Source organism: Mirounga angustirostris, unplaced genomic scaffold (genome assembly GCF_029215605.1).
Source record: "Mirounga angustirostris isolate CCGP_5_RB_7025 unplaced genomic scaffold, mMirAng1.0.hap1 SCAF_7, whole genome shotgun sequence".
In the NCBI taxonomy this organism is placed as follows: Eukaryota; Metazoa; Chordata; class Mammalia; order Carnivora; family Phocidae; genus Mirounga; species Mirounga angustirostris.
The window spans coordinates 87,812,001-87,839,815 of record NW_026991715.1 but is presented as its reverse complement, the minus strand read 5'-3'; the positions used below and the strand labels follow the sequence as shown (position 1 = coordinate 87,839,815).

Sequence of the window (27,815 nt, the reverse complement as noted above, 5' to 3'; positions counted from 1 at the left end):
GTCAGATTTTAAATAAGAATTTTAAAAAAATCAGAAAAGCAGTTTAAAAAAAAAGCCATCTCCGATTTTAAAAAGTAGGGCAAAGAGCAGGGGTAAAAGGCCAAATCCTTCAAGGAAAAGGGAGCAAGAGGGGAGTGTGTCTCGGGCTGATCCCACCGGTCGCAGCTCTTGCCTGTCCGTGCGCGTGTAGCTGCGTGCACGCCTGCGATGCGGGTCTGTGCACAAGCGTGTGCCCGAGTGTGCGCGCGCAGCCGCGGGGCCTCCGGGCTGGGCCTTCGGGGCGCTCGCGACCCCGGCTTCCTGCGGCCCGGGGCGGGCGCGCGGACCCCGCGGGGCTGCGGGCCGACGCGGGCCGTGCGCAAAGCGTGCAGCGCGGCTCTTTGTGTGGCGGTGTGCGGCTCGGCGCCGCCGGCGGGCACCATTTTCTGCGTCGCTCGGGACAGGCACATAAAAGGGAAGGCGGCTGCCGCCCGTCACCGTCCTCTTTCCCTCAGATGCCCTCTGCCGCAGGTTTATTATTACAGTACGGGCCGCGCCGCCTCTCCCCGCGGCCTGGCGGCCTGCCGGGCTGTGCAGCGCCCTGGCCGCCTTCACGCCTGGCGCGCCCCCAAACCGCCTCCTCCGCCTCCTTATTTGTCTGAAAAGCAACCGCACGTCGAGGCGGAGAAGCCCGCCGGGGGCGGGAGAGGCCGGGCCGGGGTGTGTGTGTGCGCGCCGTGCTGCGGGGCGGGGCCAGGGCGGCGCGCCGGTCTGCGGGGGCCCCTTTGTCCCCCGGGGGCCCGGCGGGCGCAGTGGGGGCGGCGCGGGGCGCCCGGGGCGTGGGGTGCCGGGGCGCGCGCGTGCTGGCCGCTCGCCGATGGGGCCCCCGAGTCGCCGATTCCTGCCGAGTAAGCAGTCTGGCTCCACCGCGGCCGCACAGTGGCAGCAAGGCTGGGGCGCTGGCGCCGCGCCAGCCCCATCAGAATTAGCTCATTGTTCACTAGCACACTGGCAGCGGAGAGAGGGGGGGAGAGAGAGGAGAGGGAGAGACTGAGACTCTTAGAGAAAGAGACACACACACTCTTGGAGCGAGCGCGAGGCAGGGAGACCTTCCCCTCCTTCTTTTTCCACGGCGGCACTTCTTGGAAGTGAAGCCGCTTTGGGTTTTGTTTCCCTTCCCCCTCCTCTCTCCTCTTCCTCCACCCCTTTCCCCTCCCCCTCCCCTCCCCTCCCCCCCCCCCCCCCAAGCTGTCTTTCTAGCATGATGCCCTTTTTCATCCACATTTGTGTTTCAGGTGTAGAGAGGAGAGAGTGAACAGGGAGCGGGGCTTTTGTCTGTAAGTATATGCTATTCCCATCCCCGGCCGGGAGCGCTGCTTTCTCTTTTGTGTCGATTTCTTGCCATTGCTCTTAGCTGGACCCTTCAACCCTGCAGAGTTCATGCTTCTTCCCTCTAAATTTGAAAGAGCTGAAGCGTGTATCTTGAAGAAATTCTGGTATTTTGGTCCTGCTGCATTAAGGCTGGAATTTAACTTGGGCTTTTTTTTTTTTTTTTTTTTTAATGCACAAGTTAAGAGGGAGAATTCTTTTGGGAAGGGGTGGGGTTTTTTTGCTTCTTGGTGTGGTTAATTTTTGTTCTTCTTGCTTATAAAGCATTGTTAGGAACTGTTTTGTTTCTTTGCATTAGATGCACTTTGGTGCATGCACCCCCATCCCCTTTATTAAATGAATTTGTGTCCCTCCATCCGTACACTTCCTTACTCTCTCTGCGCTGCTGCCGCCGCCAAGGGTCTTCTCAGGCATTCGATCTTGCAACACTTTTTCTGCATTTTCTTATAAAGCAGTTGAACTTTGGGGGAGGGAGGGCTTAAAAATAAATGCATTCTTTCTGCTCCATGATGATAATAATCTGATTTGCATTTATGTGTATCTATAATAACATTATAGGAAAACTCTAAGAGCTTATGATACCCTCTTGGAGAACTTTTAGTTTCTCCATTCATCTTTATTTTTGTCATAACTTATGTTAACAAAAGAACCGTGTTCTGACATAAAGGCTGAGAGGAAAATCACCGCAGCATATACATTAGTGTTTGTTTGGTATAGAGAGAAGGGCATAATGGTGTATATTCCTGACTTTTTCCCCCCCAGTGTAGTTTTTTTTTTTTTTTTTTTAAACACGGAAGGTTATGTAATGCAGTGCCATTTCCAAAAATATCCACTCTGAGGCATTACACTACACGGTGGAAGGCTGATTCCTATTCTGCTGTCTTGATTGCAAATATACTGCCAGTAGTATGTCTGGGAACAAAGAGCAGCCAGAAAACAATCTATTTTTATCGCTTGGTTCTACTTTTAAGTTGCTAAACCTTTTGAACTCCTTCAATTTAAAGATGAACCAAACACTAAGAATAGCCCAGGACCCTGCAAAGCCGGGAACCAGGGATTCCTTTGTCCCCAATTTAAGCCTACAGACCCTTGGAAAGCTCTCTCCGAGGCCCCAGTGGTTACAATAATTTGCATGTGACTTATCTTAACCACAGAGAATGGTTATTTGTCTGTAACCTCTAAACAGCATTTTTCATTTGCTGACCTGTGGTGAGGCGATTTGTCTACTGTATTTAAACATATTTTGCAGGTTGGTCTGCCTGGACTGAAGAGAGGGAGGGTGCAAGGCCAAGACTGTTAAGGATTCTCAAAATGGTAAGAATGGGTCATCAGAGGAGACTCTCAGTAGATTCTTGTCAGTCTTTATTTCATGTAAATATCAAACACCCGCCTTCCTCCTTCCTCCACCCCTTATTGTTCCTACCCCATTTGACCTTTAAAAGGGTCTCGCTTTTCCGGCATGTGGGAGCTTTGCCGTGCAGCAATTTATATGAACTGGATGTGGTGAATTAGAGCTTTTGATTTGCAATCATTTTGAGTAGAAAACTGAAATTCCTCTTTCAGAAGCGAAGATTTATTTAACTTGAACAACGGAAACCGTTCTGTTCTTTAAGAAGAGTGATGTGTCGTGACATGCACGGAAGAGGGGGCAGCAGTAGGTGTCAGACGACGCAGTGGGTCCTAGTTTAGAGGTAGCCAGAACTTACCCACGGAGTAGGAGTCTGTATCCCGCTAACCAAACAGCCGTAGTCTGCTCTCCTTCAGAGCGATCCATATGAAGAGCACAGACTTTGATATTAATATACTCTGTCTCTTGTATCTCAAATGGTATTAGCATTGATACTTTCTGCAGATTTATGACTTCACTTCTGAGAGGCATCTGCTCAGTTTTAGAAGTCAAGCATGCTACCTCTAAAGGAAAGTGTGACTATTTCAGATAAGTATTATGATCCACAGAGAGGGCAGTTTCATGTCTGATGACTGATTAAAGAGCAGAAGAGATGAAGTATGCATTAGAAGCAGCTGATTAAGTATACTGACCTCCTATGAAAAATGTCCTCCTTGGAAATAAGGTTGGACTGCAAAAAATAATAGAAATGTCCTGCAACTTTGCAGTTAAGTACAGCATGTCCCACTGCAGATGTTTATACTCTCTAAAACACCTCTTTGCCACTTAGAATGTGTGATTTCCAAATTTAGTTTTAGGGTTTTTTTTTTTAAACGAGGGTGGAATTTAATGAATCAAAATTGAATCTGATACACTTGATGTTTTCTTTGAGAACAACCCAAGTATAAGCTTCCCAAAGAGAAGAATGAATCAGAGCAATTAAATGAGTTCAGTTTGAATCCTATTAGCAAGTAAGCTCTTTATTTTTTGTGTATGCCTCACCTGTCAGTTCAACAGGTGGGTGTCAAAGCCTCAAGTAAAATAGCTCTTGCTCGGACTTAGAGCATAGTGGCCAAATTAAGGAACTTAAGGTGGAAGGGCAAAAGGGATGAACAGAAAATTAAACTGGTCAGTGGGTTTTGTGCAAACGGTTCCTAACTTCACATTAAATTCCTGATCAGTCATTGTCATAGAGTGCTAGGATGGTAATAAAATGAACTGCTGCAAAGTATTTTTGTTTATTTTTCTTTTTACTGAGACTCCCCCCATCAGCTTATCTTGTAGCTCTTTATCTAGAACCTTACCCTCTGTGTCACCGTAGGTAGACCATGAAGGTTCATGTATGTTGTAATATGTCAGGTGACCAGTTTGGTTAAACATAAATTTGACCGCTAACCCTGCCAGAACCAGCCCTATAGGTCAGGCTCCGAGAGTAAATATCATGTTTCTGTATTAGTGAGTGGAATGAGCTTCGTGAAAGGCCAGCGTGTGTGCCAAAGCCGAGAATGAAAGTTGGAACGATTTGAATGCAGAAGAGCAAATCTGAATTATTATTACATGTTGTTAATTTCTTACAGTTGTCCTTTATGTATGGTGGCAGAATGAGAAATCACAGTTTGTTGCTCTTGGAAGGATTTTTACTCATGGAAAAATTCTCACAACTTTTTGGTGATCCTTTCATCAAGATGTCAGTCCCTTTTGGCACAAGCCCATTGCCTGAAATGAAACCACCGACAGTTATTGTCTGTGGGTGATTCCAAGTAACTTTCTAGCAATTCGCTTATTCCGGGAGGCCTGAGCTCTTAGAAGTCTTTGCATATATTAATGTTAAAAAGAAGTTTCCATTTTATTCTTTAAAAAACTGTTATTAGTGGCACCTCCTTTTCTCCTTTTTGGCAAAATGAAGTTATTTTCCTTCCTTGATTAAAACTGGAATTACTTTGCTGATCTCTGTAACTGGCTTACTTAAAGACTTAGCCAACATACAGTAGAAACTTGGGCTAGGGAAGCAGTAGATCTAACACCTGGCCACCTCTGGAAAATATATGAACATGCCTTTTCTGTTAAATGTGTATTTCCATTTATATAATTTAAAACACTAAAGAGGATCTAATTTCAGTGTATTTAGCTGATTTAGTTAAGGGCTTATGCCAAAGACAAATTTATAATCTCACTCCACGGTAAGAAATTACTGGTAGACCTCAGAATTCGAAACAGAGCGATTCAGCATCTAGACATTTTACATACCCCAAAATGATTATGTTTCACAACAGTAATTTGAAGAAACTCAAGAATCCTAGAGTGCCTTTGCATTATCAAAAAAAATACAACCACTTTGTTAACTCTCCCAGGCACTAATCACATTGTATTCTGTGTAGGGGACTCTCTGAGCACAATTCCAGGGGGCGGGGGATGGCACAGTTTTTATGGATTACAATGTATTGTGTTGTACAACTCAGTACTGTTAAAAGGTGTAATTTTGAGTATAGTTTGCTATGTCTTAGTTGACCAGAGTGTTCTTTTCAATAATTCATTCCCAAACTTTTTAGGTTATGTAGTAAATGTGCATTTTTCCAGTTGCCCATTATTTATTTATTTATTTTTGCAATTAACAAGATATTGTGAGTTCGTCCATATGTCTTTAATTTAGATTTGGCTTTTTGCGAAATTTGAATTTCTAAGATACATTTTATGTGAGTTTTTGGTGTTTAGGTGTTTTATTTTAAAGGCACTTCAGATATGTCAATGAGAAGAAAATACTTCAGAATGAGCAGATGATCTTATTGAATAGTTTGAAAAAATGAACTATTTAATCCAATGTCAAGGTTAAGTCCTGATTTTCAACATGACTACCCTCTGTGCAGTAACCCTGCCTTTGCGTATGTGTGTGCATGGACTCATGGTGACATACACATGGACTCATTATGTTTTAATAGAGATCTAGGAGTTGGAACAATTTAAGTTCTCTCAAAGGCTGATGCTGAGCTTTTCAAAAAGATGAGTTGACTCTATTGTACCGTTCATAGAGTTCTGCTTTTTGTACAGTCTGTGAAGTGGCATTCATGGGCTTACAAGGAGACTCTTTGAATAATCTCTCCATTAACATAAGGTTTTCTTGTTTAAAGAGAAAGACAAAGATTGGAGGGATGAGGTCCTATGGGTAGCTGTGCCATTGGGCTTTGGAATGTAAATTTACAGGTTGCTCAGTTGATTGGGGAGATGCTGAAGAGTAGCTAAGAGGGTAATTTTATATGGTGCTATCTTACACAGGACCTTCCAGCACAATATGAGGGGGAGATTGGGGATTGTTTGGGGAATTAGGACAGTAGGGATTTTCTATCCAGCTTTAACCCCAGTCCAGCTTCCTCTTGATTATATAGATAATTCAGACAGGAGAAGGCATTTGAGCAGAAATCTTGGAATAAACCGTTACTCAGAATGTCACTCTATTTTAACCTGATAGAATTCTTAAAAAATTGTATGTAAAGGAGATCATCATTAAAGAATCCACTTTATTTTAAATCTTAAAATGAATACTTCTAAAGTAGAAAAATACACTTCTGAAATGTGAATACTTTAAAAAAATAAAATAAAATATGAACACTTCACTAAATTAGATGAGGAGCCTCTAGGTGATGAGTGTTATACATTAAGCATTCATCCACTTTGGACTGACTGGGGAGCCTTGGGGAGAGATACTGGCTTCCTTGGTCTGGCACATATTTTTTCATAGTGGTATTCCTGGCTGAAAAGTCTATTAAGGTCTTATCCTCCCAGCCAGAGTGAAATGGAGCATTGACATAGTTACTGGAATAATTGTGCTTAAAACACAACAAAAAACTTGATTTCCTGATTCATCTTGGTTATTCAAAATGTTGCTGGAGTGATAGAGGAGTGGGAAGGACTTGCCTGAATGATCTGTGTAATTCCTTTGTTATACAGGAAAAGACTAGGGATAAGGAAATCTTATCAGCAAATCCAATTTGAATATATCAGAGGAAAATGTACTGAATGTACTTTGGACTATGTCATCTTGGTTGATCAAGACATATTAAAACAACTTTTAAACTCCTTTGCTTTGAACTGGAAAACAGATTAACCATAAATCTTAGCCCACATCTGTAGAAATTATGGTTGCTAAAAATACCATTTATTGGGTCTAAATTTATCCGAAATGGTATTTCTAGACCTATTTTGCAGGTAGGGACAGCTTCAAGGATTTCTGTCTCAGTGGTTTAAAAAATAGCAGTGACCCTGAAATTGATCTGCTAGTGCATGACAAGTATTAGCAGCTCAAATGGCTTGGGATTTAAGCATTAACATGGCTCTCAACTAAATTCTAAAGATCAATTCAGTTATTAGTAGCAATGACATGGTATTAACCTGGGTGTAACACTAGATTATACTCCCCTGCATTATTTGTTGGTTGGATCAGATTCATTTCTTCTGTTGACCAAAAAATCATAGGCTCCCAGAGGGTTAATTTCATATGCAGTGCTTAATAGAGTTTTAAGTACATGTTAGAAGCTCAATAAATATTGGGTTGGACTTTTAAAAATTCATCCTTAATGACTGGATTATGTTTAGTTTTGGTGATCTGGAAGTAATTTGTATCCTTACCTTCTTCTAGGAGCTAGGAAGTTGAAGTGAATGTAATTTTAGTTTTCATAGTAAATTATTTTCCATTATTTATTAACAAGAGACAGAAGTTGTGGTTAGGCCGTAAAGCCACTTGCCAAAAGAGTGTGGCCTGCAGTTGCTCACACTGACTGGTCTAGAGCCACACTCCCATCAACCTGGTGACACGCTAGGTTTGATCCAGCTGTCGTGCTCAAAGCTCACAGCAACATTTCCTGTAGCCATAAGAATCCCCTCCGGGATCCAGGGGGAGCTCTGACCCCGGGTACTGGATCTTTAAAGCCCTCACTTAACTTCTAGTATAATCTGATTCTGTGATGTTATGAAGATGACCCTGAGGACACAAAGGTGCCATGCCTGCAAGTACTGAAGAGAATGAGAAGAGTTAATGGTAGGATTGTGCCTCTATTCCCATGCCAACTGAACAAGTATTTTTTGAGCATTTTATTTGTGCTTAGTTCTTTTGCATTACCGAAGACGCACACTTGGCCTCTGCCCTCAGTCAACTTACATTTTAGTTGTGGAAGGAAGACTAACGTGTGTGACAAATTTAATGTCATGCGGCATAATCTAGTTCTGAATTGTAAGATGCAGAAGAATGCTATTACTGAACACTGGGGAATGGGGATGATAGGGTAAAATTTTTTTTAAGGAGGTAGAAGTTAAGCTAGACCCAGAGATGGCGAGTATGCGTGCCACCACCACGTCCTGCTGCACCTGTGGCAGACATTGCTAATCAAGCTTGATACTCATTGTTATTCAGCCTGAATATGATTTCAAAGTCCTCAGTGTAGAGTTTAATAATAAAAGTGACTGGAGTTGGCATTACATTTGAAACCTGGAAGCGGACTGTTTGCTCCTTGAGAGCAGGTACCACGCCTTCTTAAACTTTTTATCCCTAGGGCTTCATACTAGTCCTTAATAATTATTAAGTGAATGAAGAATTAAAAATATTTGGATAGATTTCGATGAGAGAGAAGTGAATTCTAGATAAAGGGAATACATTAGAAAGGTATGCTTGCAAGAGTAAGTAAGCATAATGCATTTTTATACACTAGGGACTGTCCTTCCTATTTAGGGCCCCCGTGCTGTCAAGAACAGACCTCACAAACTAGACCTAGCAGTCAGGACTTGATGTGCTAAGCCAGAGGAAGCCACCAAGTTGGCATCTTAGAGATGACCCAAGGCTAGCACTTGGGTCCCAACCTGTCAGGTTCTTCATCTTCTGACTGCCCAACAGAAAACATCACAGACTTACATGTACTCCTGGTTAGATGTGAGCTTATTGTGTTGCTGCCCCTCGTTGTCCTTGGGCTGGGGTGGAGTGGCGGAGAGGAGGCAGGGCCCTAGGTACACGGAATTGGGAAGGATGAAGGGAGCAGGGGCCACGTTCTCTCGAGAAGGTGGCAGCACGTCCCCTGGCAAATTCCAGCAGCTGCGTCATTGGCCGCGCGGCCAGAGAGGGCGTTGCTGCCATGCCAGTTGGCTGGAAGGAGGCACCACGCTTCCCTTCTGTGAGGCGAGCTGGGGGTAGCCATGTGTTCATCAGCTGCAAGCACAGGGACCCAGTTGGTTCTCTCTTTCCACTTCTTCCTGATTCGCCAGACACACTTACTCAAAATTCAAGGCAACACTGACATCATCATCATAAAATTGTTTATAATTTGAGGCCTGTAGGCTGTTACTAAGTTAGTCAGTAGTCTAGTGACCATTTGAAGGGAATCTCATCACATGATACACAAAAGTTGGAGAAAGCCAAGACTGAGACGGATTTTTCTGGAATTTCTTCTGGATATAGCACAGACTCCTGGCTTAGAATACATCAGCTTTGAGATTTTCTTTTTGTCTTTTTTTTTTTTTTTTTAAGATTTTAAAACTTATTTGACAGAGAGCACAAGCAGGGGAAGCGGCAGGCAGAGGGAGAGGGAGAAGCAGGCTCCCCTGCTGAGCAGGGAACCCAATGTGGGACTTGATCACAGGACCCTGGGATCATGATCTGAGCCGAAGGCAGATGCCCAACTGACTGAGCCACCCAGGTGCCCCAGCTTCGAGATTTTCAATGTGAAATGATTTCACTAGCTCTTTTAGTCCTGTCAGATGTGGCTGGACTTACCCGATTCTCTTGGTAAAAGTAACATAGATAAGCATGGTTCCTTGAATTCTTTATGCTTACTCTCACCTCATACTTCTAAGTAATTTTATTCTGTAATTTCTGTTTAGACCTTCCTAAGTTTAATTTCTGTGGCTGGGCAGCCGTGCCAAGAACTATGTAAACGAATCTTTTATTTCTAACAATGCTGGAATATATTTTCCTAGAGGGACCAGCCACTTGTTACTCTAAACATACCCCAGGAGTCCCTCCTATGTCTTTGCTTACTCAGTCCTAGAAAGAATGCTCCTTCTGACAAAAGCCATTCTTCGAGTCTGAGTTTAGATGACAGCTCCTCTACAAAATTCAGCCCTGCACGTCCAGCAGGAATAATCTCATGCTCCTCCATACAAGCATCACACTTACAACATTCTACTCATTGGCTGGCTTATTTCTGCCAATCTGTTTTTCTACCCTCCCAACACTGTAAACTCGAAACAAGAACACTGACCCTTAGTAAAAGAGCATCATCCCTCTTTTTGGTAGCAGCTGAGACTGTGATGCCTTGGTTTTGTTTTGTTTTTTCTTTTCCTCTACAGTCAGGATGGTGAATTCAGATGTGGAAAAGTTTCATCACTGAGAGGGAACTCTAGAACAACTAGTGAATTTGATTGGCATTCTCTTTCCACAAAGTGGAAGGAAGTCCTAACCTTCATTGACATGTTCTAATGGGACCTTGGAACAGATCCCACGACATCTCTGAACCAGTCTGATCGCTGCTTCAGTACCTATCCAGGAACTGGTACATCCTTAGTGATCAGTAAATGTCTGTGGAATAAATGAATGAGTCAGTAGTCATGGATACATGGAGATTGGTTATTTCTGGGCAGAAGCAGGTGACTCACCTTGAGATTTATAGCTAGTAACAGCCCAATGCTTTGCAGAACTGTGACAGCTCAGGTTATAAAACTTATGGCCCAGGAAATGAGATAAGCATGGACAGATTCTGAATTGACTACTGAAAAGCCCCCCTTTCCTGATCATTAAGGAAGACTCAGAGTCCGGGGAGGTAGGGGGATAGCAAAATGAAATGTAAGCCTACTATAGAAACAGCTCCCTTCTCGTACACGTCTTTCAACAGAAGAGGTCGTAAGAGAGTCCAAAAAGTTCACTTGGAGTGGTCTGCTAAAGGAGAAGTCTCATTCTGGGGTAGAGTCACACATGTCCTCCAAAACACAGGCCGTGCGGTGCTGTTCCGTGCGGGGTCGGGGATGCTGCTTTCCCAGCGGTTCCGCGCTTGGTGTGTCAGCAGCCTGACTGAGGCAGTCGTGACGGCAGAGCGTCACCAGCTCCGGTGTCCCAAGGTGACGAAATCTTCATAAATAAAATCATTGCCTGTTACTACCTGAGAGTGGTTTCCATTCTAAGCGTTGTGCCCTAAAAAGTGTTAGGATTATCTAGCTGGAGATGTTCTTAAACCCTCAAATTTAGACCATGCTTGTTCAACATTCATCCTTACTTTCATAGACTAAAATAAAATGTGACTCGTGTCTGAAAAAGGAAAGAGAAGATCCACAAGAGAATGTGGCCAGTGAAAGGCAGGTCTGTTTGCCCCGTTGAAGCTGAAATCGGGAACCACAGCCACTGATTGGAAAGAAAGGGAGAATAGCTGAGTAGTGGTTGCCAGTAATAATATGAGCCACTAAGTGATTAGAACAAGGGGGAGATTCGTAATGTGCACAGAAGTTTGGTGTGGTCGTCCGGCTCTAGCTCCTCTCCCTTCTCCACTCCAATGGTACTCAGATCACCATCACACACCACTGTCCTTTGATTACTGGGGCAGGTAACAGCCTTCCTGTCTGAATTGTGTTTGATACAATTCCAGCAGGGAAAAGTACCGCAGTCCTGTGGCTGAACAGAGAGAAGTCTACAAAAGTTGTATTTAAAGTGGGTCCAGGCATTTTGAGGACTGCTTTTGTTGGACAAAGTCAGTGTCAGATATAGAGCCTGTCCTTGGACAGGAAAGAGGAGAAATTAGGAGAAGACAGTGCATCTTTGGCAGCCAATATTCAGAACTGTCAAGGAAAAGCTAGAGTGAGTAGTTAGATGGATCAAACTTACTAAGATAGTAATAACCATGACCCAAGTAAGGGATTGTTATTAAGTACTTTTCCAAGAAGTACTGTTTCATGCCCTTCATTAAGTGATCATAGTGAAAGTTACCCAGAAGGCTTATTGGGACCACAATCTGGAAGTCTGTTCTTGTTTTGCCAGGCAGTTGCTGAATCTTAGCGTATCAGTGTGTTGTGTGGGTTTGGCAGCACATGGTTGAATACTTAGCCTAGTGCCTCCTGCACTATGGGGACTCAGTGAATACTGGCTGAAAGGATGAAGAGTGTGCAGGGAATGGACCCACTCTTTGAAACATGCGCTGTCAGGGACTTCCAGTTGTTGTATGGTTCAAAGAATTCAAGTTTGAAAAGATGACCTAATTATAAGCCCACTTCTTTCCTGGATAGACATCCCAGGATTTGGTGACTTCGTTCTAAAAAAAACTTTTTTGAAAAAAATGTGTTTGTTAATTTGGCACTTCCAGCCCGAATTAATGGGATGTACTCTTGATAAGATGTTCATTCTATAGGATTGAAAGCTACCTACCAAATATTCAAGACCTCACAGAAAGTGGGTATGTAGTACATACTGTTTGATTAATTGGCTGGATAATTGAGATTATATGCCCAACCAGTTCAGTTACTCCAGCATCGGAAATTCTGCCCACATCTTCTTTGAGTCCTTCTCCTGTGCATAATTGTGATCCTTAATTACCTGGGTTTGCCTGTTTCTTAGGCCTAGATGCTGTGGACTGTAACTGAGTCTCCATTTCATGCTGCCCTGTGGAGACTTGGGTCTAATTATACATCATGAAATGCCCCTGGCCCTTGGATGTTTTGCTCACTTCTTGATAATAGAATCTTAAATTGTTCTGATCTTGTATCAAGGTCTGGGAGCCAAGTCTCCACATCTTTTCATCTTTATTAAGCATATTTTTTTCCTTTTTCTTTTTTTTTTATGAGGACTGCTTTTTAAAGTTTAATTTTATTATATGAAGCTTAACTGTCTACCCTGTCACAATCAATTCAATCAGAAATTCAATTAAACTTGTTCTTTGGCATCATAGAAACAATTCATCTGATTATTAATGTGGATTTTTACTAAATTGATCAGCTAATCTTACATTGCTTAGGGAAAGCCAGAGAAACGTCCTGTCTTTCACTATGATTGAATACAGTACTCCACATGCAATCTGATGATCAAATGCTATGTACCTTGTTGTTTATTGTTTAGTACCTTCATGATGGTAATAACTAATAATTGGCGTGTTAGCCCATCTCTGTTTTTACATTTCTCTGTCTTAGAACTATCTGCATTTCTACATTAATTAAAAGTTTCCAAATGGAGTCAGGTTAAATTTGTTTTTCTTTCTAAATTACCATTCTTGGTAGTTTATACACTGTCTCTCTGGGCTAATATGTGTTTATTTTCTTCCTCAGTTAGAATCACTTTATATTTTTATGTAGTAGAATTGACTCTTGAACAACACAGATTTGAACTGCACTGGTACACTTATATGCAGATTTTTTTTTATAAATACAATACAGTACTGTCAGTGTATTTTTTTTATGATTTTCTTAGTAACATTTCCTTTTCTCTAGCTTACTTTATTGTGAGAATACAGTAAATAATATATATGACATATGGTATATGTGTTAACTGACTCTGTTACTGGGAAGGCTTCCGGTCAGCACTAGGCTATTAATAGTTAGGTTTGGGGGGAGTCATACACAGATTTTTGACTGTGCGGGGCCTCAGGGCTCCTAACCCCGATGTTGTTAAAGAGTCAACTATATACGGTTTGTGTATTTGAAGATCATTGATAAGCTTTTAATTCTCCTTTAAGCAGTTTGTTTTTAAATGGGAATGTTGAAGTTACAGTGAACATGATTCCAAATACACTTGATGAAGGAAAGCTATTCTGATTTTGTGCATTGCTAGGCCATCTGAGAAGTTGTTTGAGAGTTCATTTGGGGGTCGTATTCAAACAATTTGGTTTCTCAGCAAATGCCCTTTGTAATTAGCTGCAGTGATTACTAGATACTTGTTTTGTTCTAAATATTTCCTTCCAGGCAAAATGGAAAAAAAGACAAAACTGTGATGACCAGTGTAGCTTGGGTTTAATCAGATCCAAAATATTAACATAACCAAGCCAGAGTTGCTGCTCTAACAGCAGGCTTCCCACAAGGACTGTAGCGACACATGGCTACTGAGAGCAAACCCTCTCTGCCCTCAAACAGAGCTAACTGGCACATTCATCCTAATCTTACTCTGTTCCTTTTAGTTTTTTGCCAGTTTTCATACGGAAGCCTCTCAGCGGCCTCTGTGTGACCTGAGCACTTAAAGCCTGTGGGTACAGATCTGGCTATATTTGTCTTTTTTTTTTTTTTTTTTTACAGCCAAACTTCTTATAAGATAATCAGCTAGCATCTGATTTAAACCAATTTTAATCACATCCTCTCGCAATAGAAATGACTTTCCCTCCAAATCTGGTGATCTGTTATGCTTTGTTGTTGAAGAGATAGCAGTCTTTAAACGACCAAGGCAGGGTGCGACATGGTGAGCGGTGAAATGACTTTTGCTCAGTGCTGGGGGGTTTGCAGTGCCAGCAGGAGAGGGCACACGTCTGGAGAGAGTGACCAGTTTCTTTGGGAATGAGCACTTTGCGACAAAATGCACACTTTCTGGAAAGCTCAGTCTTGAACATGTCAGCCAGAGGAATGCTTTGATATGTCCACAAACTCCTCAAAAGCAACTGGCTATCTCATCCTCCACCCAGCCCAAGAAAAATACAAAATCCTTATGTCTAGATTAAAAAGCAAAAAAAAAACCCTTACTGCCCTTTGATTGACAGCTTTAACAAAAGAAACGGATATTTGAGGACTTTTTCTTCTATATTGTTGGTGAAAATTTTCCTAAGATTTTAATGAGTAGCACATAGTTTAGGACAAGAGGAAAGAAAAAAAAAGGCATCCTTGGTGAGTAGAAATCAGACTTACATCTTACAGTTATTTGAAGGTGAAGCCTAGCATACCTAAAATTATTTAAACCAGCTAATAAAAGCAAGTCTAGATGTTTCCTATTAACCTTGGAATGTGCTTGGAAGAAGCACGGCTAACTCCTGATGTCTGGTATTGGAAAGCAAGATGGCAGCATTACCCTCGTTTGTGGCACAGATTTTGTTCAGAAATTCACAAGTGCAGTCTTGTACGGGGCACAATAGAGTTTTCTTCTTTCTCAGTCTCCTTCTTCCCTCCCCCCTTCCTACTTCCCTGCTCTTCTTTCACCTTAAAAGTAGAAGAAACATTGCTCGATGTAGTGTTTCTAATTTCTTAATTACAAGTGAAAACCAATTTCTATAAGGGAGTAAGGTGGTCCAGACTTAGAAACTCAATGTGTTAAGTAAATATTTACTCTGGTTCCACTCCAGGGAGGTAAAAGATTTTATTAACATATTTGTTGAGGTCATGGGGGCAAGGAAAAGCTTATGCTGTGCTTAAATGCCTGAGGGGCCTTTTGTGTGTGTGTGTTGCTAGTTAACAAAGGCCAGCATTTCTTTTTTCCTGCTGAAAAGAGCAAATATCTTGTTTTGTGGCCTTTACTTTCTTATTGTTCATTCACAAACTGCTTAATCTCAAACCAGAGCTTTAAAAAGCTGCTTTATTTTTTCCCTTTGTTTGGAAAATCTCTTCTTAGATATCCCTTCTGAGATTTGTTTCCAAGCTTTGTTCTTGTACTTTTCCTTCTGGTTTACTTTGGTCTGTTATCAGCTGTTTGTACTTTGTTTTGTCTTTATCGCCGAAAAGAAAAATCATCCACTAAAAGTCAAGATTTGAAGTGTTCAACTTCATTCCTTGAGTCCAGTCCGCAATTTGGCTCTGATTACTGTACCAGGCTGACCTCCAGCCCAGGGGAGGGTGCCTTGGCAGAAATCTGAGAATTCCTCGATCAGTAACTCCCTTTTTTGGATTTATGGAGTCTTTAGGTGGATTGCTTTGTGCTGAGCATGTTCCTGTTGGAAAGAAACAAGGCTGGGGTGGGGGGAGGAGTCTGTGCCGCACGTGTTCGCAGCCGACCGTGTTCACCAGCTGCCGCTGCACCCTGCCTTGAACCAGGCACCACCAAAGCCCTGACACATCACCCAGCAGTCTGAGAGAGTGGTGAAAAAGCAAGGCTGGATAATGATGTTAACCTTTTGTGGCTTGCTCCTGACTTGATTCGTTGCTCCTCTTGAAAGACTTTGCTGTTATTCTTAGAAATCAAATTTTTAAAGACTCAGCAGCCAAACAAGCAGCATATTATACTGTGGAACAGAGTGACTGGGAAAGCTCTTTGTGCTGACGATTGATTTCACATGTAAACACTTTCGTTTTGTTGCCAGCGAGATTTCCTTTTCCTTTCTCTGCCTCCTTGAAATCTAGAAATAAAATTCCACAGCTGTCAGGTTCCCACATATTCATCAGCGGCCTCTCAAGATGGCTTCACCACGAGCAGAGTGAATTTAAAGGATTCTACTATTAAAGTCGACACAGCTTGTTTCAGACATCCCAACTCACAAAGAATTACACATCTTTTGCCCGCCTGACAGGTAATGTTGGCAGTAACCTGTTGTGCTGCATGTTAATAAAAGGTGGACAGTGGACCTGTGCACCCGAAGCAAAGCAAATGCCAGTGGGCTTAAGCAGTTTGTGAGATCAGCCATCATCTTCCCCCTTGAACCACGGTTGTCTCCCCTACCCCCATTTCTGCAGGTTAAGAACTTGTCAGGCCATGGAAAAGCTGAGTGTCAGCAGGTGTTGTAATGCAGCAGCGCCCTGAAAGGGCATTTACGGCTGAGTGCGATGGTCAGGGCTTGGTAATGGGTTTTCTGTAATTACCCACTGTTACCGCAGCCGGCTTCCGCGTGCGTGCGTGCATATGGATGTATTTAGGGGGCTGCATGTTTCAGTTAGTTCCCAAACCAGAATGTTTGCCAACTTAGGCACCAACTGACACTTACTCTGCTTTCCAGAATGGGCAGAGGTTACTTACATACATTATCTGAATGGCCCAGTGTTCTGTATTTTTATTTTATTTTTTATCTTCTGGTTGCAGTGCATTTCCTCAGCGGTGCCCCAACTCCAAACAGCACTCGCAGGGTTGGGCAGATTGCTAAGACTAGGTCTCGAGAGAGAGAGCTCAGTGCATCATCTTTTGGCACCATCTAATCTTTGATGTAATGCCGTTCAGAGAAAATGATCCTTGTAACTCATTTATGGTTTCAGTTTACATTCTGCCCTCTCACATGGCCAGCAACACCTGGGAGCAGAGTAGATTTAAAGGGAGATTCTTATTAGCACCACTTCAAAGGGTATTTGCAGAAATGAAGTACATGTGTATGCATATAAATTCTCCTTGTAATACAGTACCAGCTTTCATGACCTCCCAGCCAATTAGGCAGAATAGAACATGTACACATGCCAACACACACACGGACACACACACACTGTTTAATTGGCAGAGAGATTATGAAAATATGCTCCTTTGCTGTTCGAAGAATTAATTATGCAGGTTGGACACCTGCTGCCCTGCTGTTTTCCTAATTGCAGGGGGTGGGTACCTGTCCTTGTTAAGTCATAAAAGGGCCATGTGTGTGCATTCCTTAAGCACACACAACTCCACCAAGGATAGAAAATAATCTTATAATTATGGTCGTTAACAACCAAGCCATGCAGCATCTTCATGGCAGGTTTCTAAGAAAGTATGTTAGCCAATTAAGCAAGCAGCATATACATATGTGATGTGTTTAGGCTCTGAAGACAGCCATGGCCCTGCCTTTGGGGATCATTCTCCTTTAACAGTCCCTTCAAAGAGCTCTTGATAAAAACAGTAAATGAACAGAGAAACATACAAATTCATTTCATTTCATTTAGTTCCCAAACCAGAGTGTTTGCCAACTTAGGTACCAACTGACACTTACTCTGCTGTCCAGAGAAAAATACAGGTAGAAACGGGTAATAAACAGGTACAATTCGAATTTTACGTGCAGCATAAAAGTGACTGGAAATGTCAATTCGTTTGATTCTGTGTGTGGACCATACTATTGGAAAACATTCTGCAAGTTTTTAAATGAAAAGCTTAGGGGACTGTTAAAAAAAATTTAAGTGATAATCTAGTTTGCATGGTTTTAGGACCTTCCAGGAGTGGCCTCTGACTTCCCCCACATTTTATTTTTCTAATTTGGATACCAAGTAATAATTATTGGCAAGCTAATTATCTTACAGACTTAAAAAATGAAGTTATTTTTCATAGTGCATTATCCAGAGAGTAAAACAAGCCAAGAAAGAAACGAAGAAAGAGATTTAAAAAAGGGGAAACCATGAGCATTTCATTCTCAACTTGGATGACAGACCATTGAAATTTGAATACCCAACCATCACATACATGGAAAAGAATCAGTAAGAAATAGCATATTTTTACCATAAAATTTTACTCAGATATGTAGTAGGTTTAAAATATTTAGTAAAATAAATTTTTACTTTTACCTAAGAGCTGCTCATGGATATCTAAATACCTATCTATCATGATTAGTGTGCTTAAGCCAGTGTGGTTCGTTTCATCAGTTCTGTTGTTTTTAAACTTAGCTGTTGGTGAGATAATGCAGCACTGGAAAAAAAAAAAATGCATTAACTAATATATTCAGTGACAAGCATCAACCCTTAGCCTTTCCCAGAATTCAAGCAAAACCTTTGCATCTTCTCCAATTTAAAACACGATCAGTTTCCTTCCCTCTGTATTTTCTCAAACACTCATGTTTTCTTCATTGTTGAGGATATAGCTTGTTTCTGTGATTTCTAACTTCTGGAAGAACAGTATTCCAGGGGGTTCTGAGGATTTTACTTGAGCAAGAGCAAAACAATTATTTTATATATGGAACTCTGAAGTCAAGGTGTCAGCAGGCTGGTTTCCTCTGAGGCTCTCTCCTTGGCTTGTCGATGGTCCTCTTCTCCCCGTGTCCTCACGTGGGCTTCCTCTGTGTGTGTCTGGGTCTTCCTTTCCTCCTTATAAAGACACCAGTCATACTGGGTTAGGGCCTCCCTAAATACTTCATTTTAACTTAATTACCTCTTTAAAGAGCCTATCTCCAAATGTATGCACATTCTAACTGGGGATTAAGATTCTGACACATGAATTTTGTATGTGGGGAATGTACAATTTAGCCCATAGAACACACTTTTATAAAATGATCTTTTGTGCTCCTAGAAGGCAGGGACTGTATTTCTCGTAATCCCTAGAACCTAGCATTGTCCAGCACACTGCAGGTGCCTCCCAAACTTGCAGCGAATGCATGCATGGACAAAGGTATTCTGAGGTACTGGAGAGCAAGGGTAATGGTTGTCACAGATCTTTTCTCTTAAGTCCTTCATTTTAGAGTTTCAAAACACCACAGGTAAAAGAAAGAACAAAGCTGTAATGGAGGTAGTATATATTTCCAATAATCTACCAACTTTTCTCAAATCCAAAAAAACCCAAAAAAAGTTTAAATATCCCCTTTAGATGCTATATCCAGGGATATTTTAGTTCTTAGAGACCAACCAAGCCAAGTTTTAAGAATGTAGCTGAGATGCCTCTATCCCTGCCATTTTTGGCTTCAAGTTCTGATTCTGAAGGAGACTGGAAGAATTTACCACAAGGCCAAAATGACATTTATTTTTCCTAAAGTAGACAATGATTACTTGATGATTCAAACACTAAAAAATGCCTAATTAGAAGTGCCCTTGGTCAATTTATAGATAAATTATTATGTTTCAAAAGAAAAATTTGGGTTAGGGGAAGAAATTTCTTTAGTTGTGGGTTTTGCTATCAGATACCCATGTTCCTGAGTTCTTGGCAAAAAAAAATCATTGACTGTATTTCTTAAAAAAAAAAAAAGTTCTTGGAAAAACAAATTGTAAGAATAATAAGTATAATGATTTCTGAGGCTAGGTATTTTCCCCTGCAGATTGGACTTGGGTGGCTTTTGTAGTGATGCTTTGAACCTGGAAGCTAAACGCTAAAGCAGTGTCATTTTGTTAAAATAGACTCACAGAAAAGCTCAAGAACACAGACATACGTTTACTTGATGTAACTTTTCATTGCGTCCATGTGCTTAAGTTTTTACATGTATTTTTATCATTTCTGTTTACAATAAAACTTTATTTCTTGCTAATATGTATAATATTTAAAATTTGCACTTAAAACCTACTCATAAAGGTAGTAATGTAGAAATGTATTTATATTAGGTGAATTTTATATCTATTTATATTAAGTGAATCGATAGTTGATCCCAATTGGGATCTCCTTAAAATTAACCACAAAGTAGGATTTGGTATGCTGTGACTTTGTTTTAAGCCTTAAAAAAAGCTTGTATATTTTAGATGGCAATTTTGTTTTCTTCACCCATTCCCAGTTAAAGGGAATGTCAGGGGTGACTTGCTTGTCCCAAACAAGGCAGATGGTGGAATTCTCCCAGAAGGATCTGGGCAGAGGAGGGGAAAGCTGAAGGAGGTTCAGGTTGGGGGAACCACATGGCCCCGAAAGCAGACCCAGTGTGAAGTCGGACTTCCATTCTTGCAGGATGAGCTCTCAAATATGTAAGATAGAAATGTGTGTGGTGTGTGTGGACTAGTGTAATTTTGAGAGAGGTGGTAGGCAATTTGCATTCTGGGGTGATTTGAGGGCATCAGGATAGTGGGAAGTTGAGAATCTGGAAATCTGGTTTGAGTTCAAGTCCTATCCTATACTCACTGTGTGGCTTTGGACAAGTGGGTGACCTTTCTGAGTTTCTGTTTTCTTATCTCTGAAATGATAAGTTTATTGTCAGGATATATTAGGGTAATATATGCAAAACTGCTTTGTAACCTGGGATGTGTCTTAATGTCACTGGAGTAAAGCAAAGATAGTTACTGTTAGACTATCCCAAAGAATCAACACAGCCATCCACATTTCCTAGCTCAGGCCCCCTGACCAAGTGGATTGACCAGGACAGTGAAGACATTGCAGTTAGCCCAGGGACTAGGCTACCACATCTATGGCTTCCAAAAACAAGAACGTTAAGTCTGTTTGTTAACCTATTAATGAGATGTGATTCTCCATATTATGTATTGAATGTGAGGCTTATTTAGAGCATTTAGTGAATCAGATCTGGAGGGAATCTTATCTAATTTCCTCCCCTCCCTTCAAGCAGGGCTGTATCAGATGTGAATTAACTCTGGCAGATGGTTGTTAGATTCTGTTTCTAAATTTCTTAAAGGAGATTTCACAGTTTTCCTCTCTAAATTCCTTCAGTAATTTTACAGTTCTTATGCCAAGTCCTTCCTTATAGCTGACCTAAATCCATGCTGTAATTTAATTCCTAACCCCCTACTCCTGTCTTTCCTGGAGATGGAGAACAGCTGGTCAGTGAACTTCTTATGCTAATAACCCTTTGTATATTTAAAGAAGAATTATTCAATTCCACTCAGGCTCTCTACCTTGTCCCACATGCCCCCATCCCCAGATTCATCAGCTGGTATTCTCTGAATTATTCATGGCAATGCTGCCCATCTCCCTGCCTCTCTCTGACACTTTGCTTCTTTCAGGCACTGGGCAGAGTGTTGCCAGTGGCCCCATGGACCTGGGGAGAATGCAGGCTGCTTGTTCCTGTCCTCCTTATGCTTTGTGCATAATGTTGAGCCATTTAATCAATTATTGGGATAACCCCCTAACGGTTTTATGGGTGTGTGGCACATTTATCTCATAAACATATAGTTTTAAGTATACTTACTATAGGTTGCTTTGAAAGTCAGGCCTCCCCAGTGCCCTAGTTTGCTCAGCCAGTCATGTCAGGAGGCTGCCACTTAGCGTGCTGACGAGAACACTGATTGACATCTTTGCTCTACTGGACTTAGAAGACACTGGTAGCCAGAACTCTCCTGGGTGCGGTATACATTTGGATGCACTCTAACAGTCTGAAAGAGGTGCTTTCCCAGCGCTCTAAATTGTAATCAGGAAAGAAGTGACATTGAGGATTGAACTCATGAAGTTGATCCCATGTGGTTTCAGAATGGATGCTGTTTTTAATCTGAATGTGTGTGCTTTTATGTCTCTATAGGTTTATTACCCAGAGCTCTCTGTCTGGGTCAGTCAAGAACCATTTCCAAATAAGGAAATGGAGGGAAGGCTTCCTAAGGTAAGATCCTTAGCTACCATTTTGTTAAAAATGTTTTTCAATTTAGAGGCAACTAAAAAAAAAGTTATTTCTTTTTTATTTTAATATCCATTTAGTCTACAGTAAGAACCTATTAACATGGTACTGTTATGACCTTGGAAATAAGATATACTAGAAATATATATGTATATATCCTAAAGTGCTGTGACTCTTAAAGTTCACATTATCTTCCTTTCTTGACAAGTCCAAAGCAGATTTTCATTGAGAATCTATCAAATGTACATTTTACAGGTTTTTACTTTGTTCCATTCTTGGGTAGATAAACTCAAGAATGATGATTAAAGTAAATGACACTTTTGTCTGGTAATCATGCCTGAATGATCAAATTACCCAAGAAACAACATAAACTATTATTTTTATTTCTTCTAATTTTTAGGCCTAAAAGTATTTTCTACAAACATGCTTTCTTTGTTCTGACATCTTAGGTGTGATAGTTCTCTGCATTAAAAAAATTTGTCAAATTTACATTTTGGATTTAACACCATTTCCAACAACACCAACACTTACCAGTTTTTAGGGTAGATACCTTTGGACTTGCCTGTTAAGGTAAATACCAATTTGACCTTAAGGAGAGAGGACTGTACTTTTTACCAGTGACCTGTTGATTTTGCAATTAAGAAAGAAAAATAAAGTGCACTGAAAATAAAATATCCATTCAGAAGTTTCATAAGCGTGATTGACACATGGTGAGGCTTTCCCAGCTCTTATTGACATTTTAATGTTTGAGAAACTCTTACTTACACTAAATGGTTTCAGCAGTTCCCTATCTTTTACTGACAGGCAGAATTTGAAGAGATTGTGTCAACTGGCAGTTTGCACTAAGAGAAAACAATTCCAAATCACTTTTAATCTTCCAGAGAATTTCTGAAGGTCCAGGTTGAAACCACTGTTAGGAAAGTAGGTGAACAAAAGGATTCTGGCCCTGCCATGTGCTGTCTTGGTGGGGTGGAAGTGAGCTAGTGTACTGGAACTTTACTTAAAACACACACACACCCCCATCACCCCGATACCAATCCACCACCCCACCCCAATCCTCCTCCACCCCACCACTACCCTACCATACCAGCACCCGACTGCCGCCCTAGGACACACCCCCTGCCCCTTCACTACCCACCCCCCACCACCTCACCTTACCACCACACCTCCACACCATCACTCCAGCAGCACCCCCACCAGCACCCCACCAGCAGCAATAGCATAACTCTAGACATTCTTTACTGGGAAGCTCGGGGCATAATTCATCTGAGCAGCTGAGGGTAAGACATGATAATGGAAGAAGTAAGGGAGAGTATAGTGTTTTCATTATTTCTGCCCCATTCAGCCATCCAGAAGTCCTTTCTTTGATACTGGTGACATCAGCCAGAGTGGCAAGACTAGGCAAGTTCTTCAATGAGGTCAACAGTGCCTCCCTTTTTCTTAGAAGGCCAACCCAGGACCTAGGCCTTGCCTCCACTGAGGCATGCTCCACAGGGATGGCACAGTGGATCCTGAGATTCAGGTCTTCTGTTAATTTCTTTCCTCTCTCCATATGTGAATAATCCTCTAAGCATAATATATTTGTCCTTCCCAGCAGTTTCCTTATGGAAAAGCATATCTTTGCATAATCAAGAAAAATAATCTTGACTTACGTTGTCCGAGGCATACTACTGAGAAGCTGAGGGATTCATACACGAACAGTTCTCAGGAGAGAGGGCCATCCAACCTGAGGTAGATTAATTATAGAAGCATCCAGGAGAACCGGTCTGTGGGAACCACTTGACACATCTGTTCCTGCTCCTCCAGCCTTCTAGAATGCTCAAGATCCTCAGTCCTCTGGGAGCCATTAGGTGCTGGATGATGGAGGAAGATGGGATTATTTTTGCCTGATTGTTTTCTCTTACAAGGCCCAACTTCTGGAGAAATAAGACTACATTGTGTCCTCTCTTCAAAAACCTCCTCCCCTTGCTATAGAAGCCTACAGTTCTTTCAGTGAGGGGCAGACTTTATTCTTTTTTCAAAAAATGAGGGATAGGAAGTAAAGACTGGAATCTAGTAAATTCCGGCCTCCAAAGGGAGGATGTGCAGAACTTTCTCCGGCTTGTCGGGTTGTGGCCCCTCAGGACGCTTTAGTAGCACACCAGCCCGCATGACTTACCACCATTGCCTTGCCGTTGTCCAGTTACTCGGGCATCTCGCATACAGAAAATAAAGGGCAGGATGGACAGGGACTATTTTTGTCTCTGTTTTAACCCCTGTAGCTTTAAAATCTGAGTATTCAAACCACAGTAGGCACTCAGAACATGAATAATAAATGAAGACATGAACGTTTTGGGAGGGGGGGTGGTCTCAAAACAGAAAAAAATAGTAAAAATGGTAAATTCAAATCTGAAATAATCTCCTTCACATTTTTTTTTTCCTGGAAATACCGCTCCCCAAATTACCCAGAATCCCACCCAATCTTCGTTTGTTTTTGTTGTGTATTTTCCATGGAGGTAATGGGTTAGTAAGATGGAGACTTATACAGAGACTGACTATATACTCACTTCTGAACAGAGTATGAACTGAAGTGAGCAGCTTTAAAGGCACAGTATAGTTGTAGTTGAGTGAAATCATACTTAGGAAGCTTTGATTTTCCTTCCTGGCCTGTGATAATTAGCAGCCACTGAGTTCTTCATTTGTCCCAAACCTCAGTTTGTCATATCTTGAACCAGGGTGACTGGCTGAGAGGAGAGGAGGGACAGACAGTTTAAAAGCACCAGGATTACAGTGCATTTTTTTTTAAATCTTGGGATTGTATGCCAAAATTTCAAGATTAAAATTATTTGCACAACTGAAAAACACTGCCCAATATGATGGGCAGATTCTAGAAATTTATTTAGATCCTTAAGTATGTGTGAGTACATTTTAATTCAGTTTTCTGATTTGGTCCTATTGCTATTTAGGGGTACCAAAACAACTTCTAAATCACAATCTGAGACTGGAACATGAAAGTACACACAGAGTGGACTTTCTGTACATCCTGAAAATGTATGCTCTCAAAGTCTGAGATTTTTAAACACAAAATTTAGGCATACCAGGTGTTTAACATTAAAAAATATATATACAGGAAATAAGACTTATTAAAGCTGAATTATCTGTTACATTTAGTTCATCCTGGGGCTGCTGAAAACATTGTTTCAAGTTGTTTGAAAGTTGAATTCTTAAAAAGAAATTCAAATACAGTAATTTACAGATCTCAAAGCAAGATTATTATTTTAACCCAAGTATTCAACCAGTCAAAACAGCTTATTGTACATGTCCTATTGAAACATGTGATCTGAGCAAAAAGGAAAAAAAATCTTTTAAAACCATATTGGATAATGTGTCTGAGAAAACTCCAGCAATTAATGGTTTGGCTGAAAGACAGACTATTGTCAAATCACTATTTTCATATCTGATTGGGATATACAGGGTGTTTGTGGTAAAGTTAAAAGTTAAGACTTATCATCCCTTGAGCAAATGGGCTACTCCTCCTGTCCTCTTGCTCTTTGGTTATGATGGAGAGCTTCTCCCCATGGGTGCCTGATGGAGCACCAGTCACACTGCGGTTGGATTATTCTAGACAGAAACACAAACACCTCACTCACAACCAGGCTTGTGAGGATAGACTTAGAATAGCCCCAGGCCAAACGAGGTGGATCTCACTATCTCCTGGCCTGAGTGTCACACTATCCTCCTCTTTCTTGCAAGCACTCCCACCTTTGGTGCCCACTTGTGGTTCTGATTATCAGGCCCACATGGACTGGGCCAGTTGTTCAGAGAATAAACCATACATAAGTGACTTGTACAAGCTGTGACCTCCTTTTAAATATTTTTATTATATATTGGAAAACTGGCAATTACCCACCTCCACCAATGAATGCATTAAAGAAAATGTATTAACACTCTTATGAGCACCTCTTACCCAGCCTCATGTTGGGCCCTGTCTCCTACTAGAAACTGTTCTCAGAAACCTGACTCTGGTGAATGCCGCCTCCCACATGGCTGGGCATAGCCATTAAAGAAGCACTTGATTCTCCTGAAGCCAAGGCAGCGAGTGTTTAATTACTTCATGCCCCCACAGACCTAATATTTACATTCGGGTGAACTGTGTTTAATATGTAAACTCTGTCTGCAAAACATCTGGAGTTCAGGGATAAAAGGCGGGAGGGAGAAGCAAAAGATTTCAAATGGTTTCAGAAGCATGACTAACTGTCTTTGTGTGTGTGTGTGTGTGCATCCACCTGCTTTTCAGGGAAGACTTCCTGTCCCAAAGGAAGTGAACCGCAAGAAGGATGAGCAGATTGGGGCCGCCTCCCTGACTCCACCTGGCAGCATTGAACTCCACTCCCCAGGCATCGGTTACCTCCACCCTTTTTAATCATCACACCTCCATTTGTATTGCATATGGTGTATGGGTATTGATGAGGTCATGGTATCATATATGGGATTTTTTTCTGTGTAAATCATCAAGTATAAGAAGAAACTATGGGACTCTGAGCCTTGCTTTAGAGAATTTACAGTGGACAAATAGGTATCATCAAACCAGTTTTTAATCATTCTGACTCAAGTGAAACCGCTCAGAATTTCACACTGTGAATCCACGTTTACAACCCTTACAGGTGGGCCTTCAGGCCTGGTTCTCGACAACGATGTCTTCCACAACTCAAACTCCCTCTGCTCTCACACAACCGGTTCACTCCTGCCTTTTCACTCACACAGCTCCCGACTGCTTCTCGCAGAGGCTGAGAGTCCCCATTTTTTTTTTTCATTTAGATGTAACAAGCCTAGTAGTTTATGTTCATCGATTGTCTGTATATCTATATTTTATCCATGTACTCTTTTGATGTATAGAAGTAGTTTGAAACTCATTGTTTCCTTGTGGTAAGTGACCGAGATGCTGCCACAGGACCTGAGACACTGATGAATGGTGCTATTTTGGACTTTCAACATGCTCCTTGGCGAGGTAGCTCTGATGGAGTTATATTTTATTTCCATGTTCTAAGAAGGTGTTGGTACTCTGTTTCCCTGAATGTTGTTCTCTAGACTGGATTGACTTGTTTTCCTCGTGTCTTCAGTGTGGCTTTCTTCTTCAGCGTTGTAGGCTGAGTGAACGCTACCAGAGTGAGAGACTCACGTCTCGCCGGCTGGCGCTCACGGACGTGCAGTCCCTGGAGCGGGAGCAATCACAAAACTGTAATTTACTTACCAAATCTCTTCTTTCCGGTAGCCTCGCCTGCCTAGCTTAGAGAAAGAAAAGCAATACTTTGACAGGCGTTTTTAGGTGTCTCTTTTGGTTCTTTTTGTTTGAAAGGATATTTGGGGGGAAAAAGGGCAAACATTTCAAATAAAGGCCCTCTGGGGAAAAAAAAAAAACCCCAAAAACTGGCATCTGAGTCGAATCTGAAAATTACACCTTTCCCAAAAATTAAGTTGGAAAAAAATGTCTTTATAAAATTAAAAAAAAGGCAGAGCACTCTTCTTTGGCAGTTTTGATAAGCAAGGTGTAGATTTTACATTTTTGTCCTTGCTCCCAATGAAATGGATAAACAAAAATAAAACCAGACAATACCATCTACTCACGGATTGTTGTTGTGTTAGCCAGTCTGAAAGCCCACCTTAATTTTTATATAACTGTCTTTTAGCTCTTCCTTTGACAGGGCAGGCTGTGTTCTGCCCTGTTCCGCTTCTGACTGTTAACACGGATGATGCATGCACTGCACTTCTTCGTTATCTTCTTGCTCCCGCATTGGCCTGAGTTTCTTGTGCATTTTCCTGCTCCCTCCTTTGTTAGAGTAGGTGTATCAGCTGTGTAAATAGAGCAAGAAAACAGTATTCTGCATCTGTGGCATTTATGTAGAGTTGCAGTTGTGCACTGCTGAAAATGCAGGCTTTTGTAACAATGTGATCTTTACTGATGCACTCACAATAAGTACCCAGTGTATTTTAGCTATTTTAGTAGTATTTGTTCAATAAATATGCAAGCTGTAAGGTAA

The 27,815-nt window shown here is 41.5% G+C and overlaps 1 protein-coding gene across 2 annotated transcripts; it reads left to right on the top strand.

Annotated features, from left to right (window-relative positions):
- Window positions 1–762: 762 nt before the first annotated feature.
- NREP (neuronal regeneration related protein) lies at window positions 763–27,815 on the top strand. Of its 2 annotated transcripts, none has more exons than XM_045899866.3 (5): window positions 763–887; window positions 1,275–1,316; window positions 2,618–2,682; window positions 21,706–21,783; window positions 26,075–27,815. In XM_045899866.3, the coding sequence occupies exons 3-5, from the start codon at window positions 2,680–2,682 to the stop codon at window positions 26,198–26,200; spliced, it is 207 nt and encodes a 68-aa protein (XP_045755822.1). In that variant the 5' UTR covers window positions 763–887; window positions 1,275–1,316; window positions 2,618–2,679; the 3' UTR covers window positions 26,201–27,815. The 2 variants fall into 2 exon arrangements, with proteins under 2 accessions (XP_045755822.1, XP_064452531.1); XM_064596461.1 differs by lacking the exon at window positions 763–887 and adding an exon at window positions 987–1,078.

Excerpts from the sequence above, each read along its gene's own strand:
- NREP (XM_045899866.3), top strand. Across the intron at positions 21,784-26,074 it reads TGGAGGGAAGGCTTCCTAAG|GGAAGACTTCCTGTCCCAAA; the intron begins GTAAGATCCTTA and ends CCTGCTTTTCAG.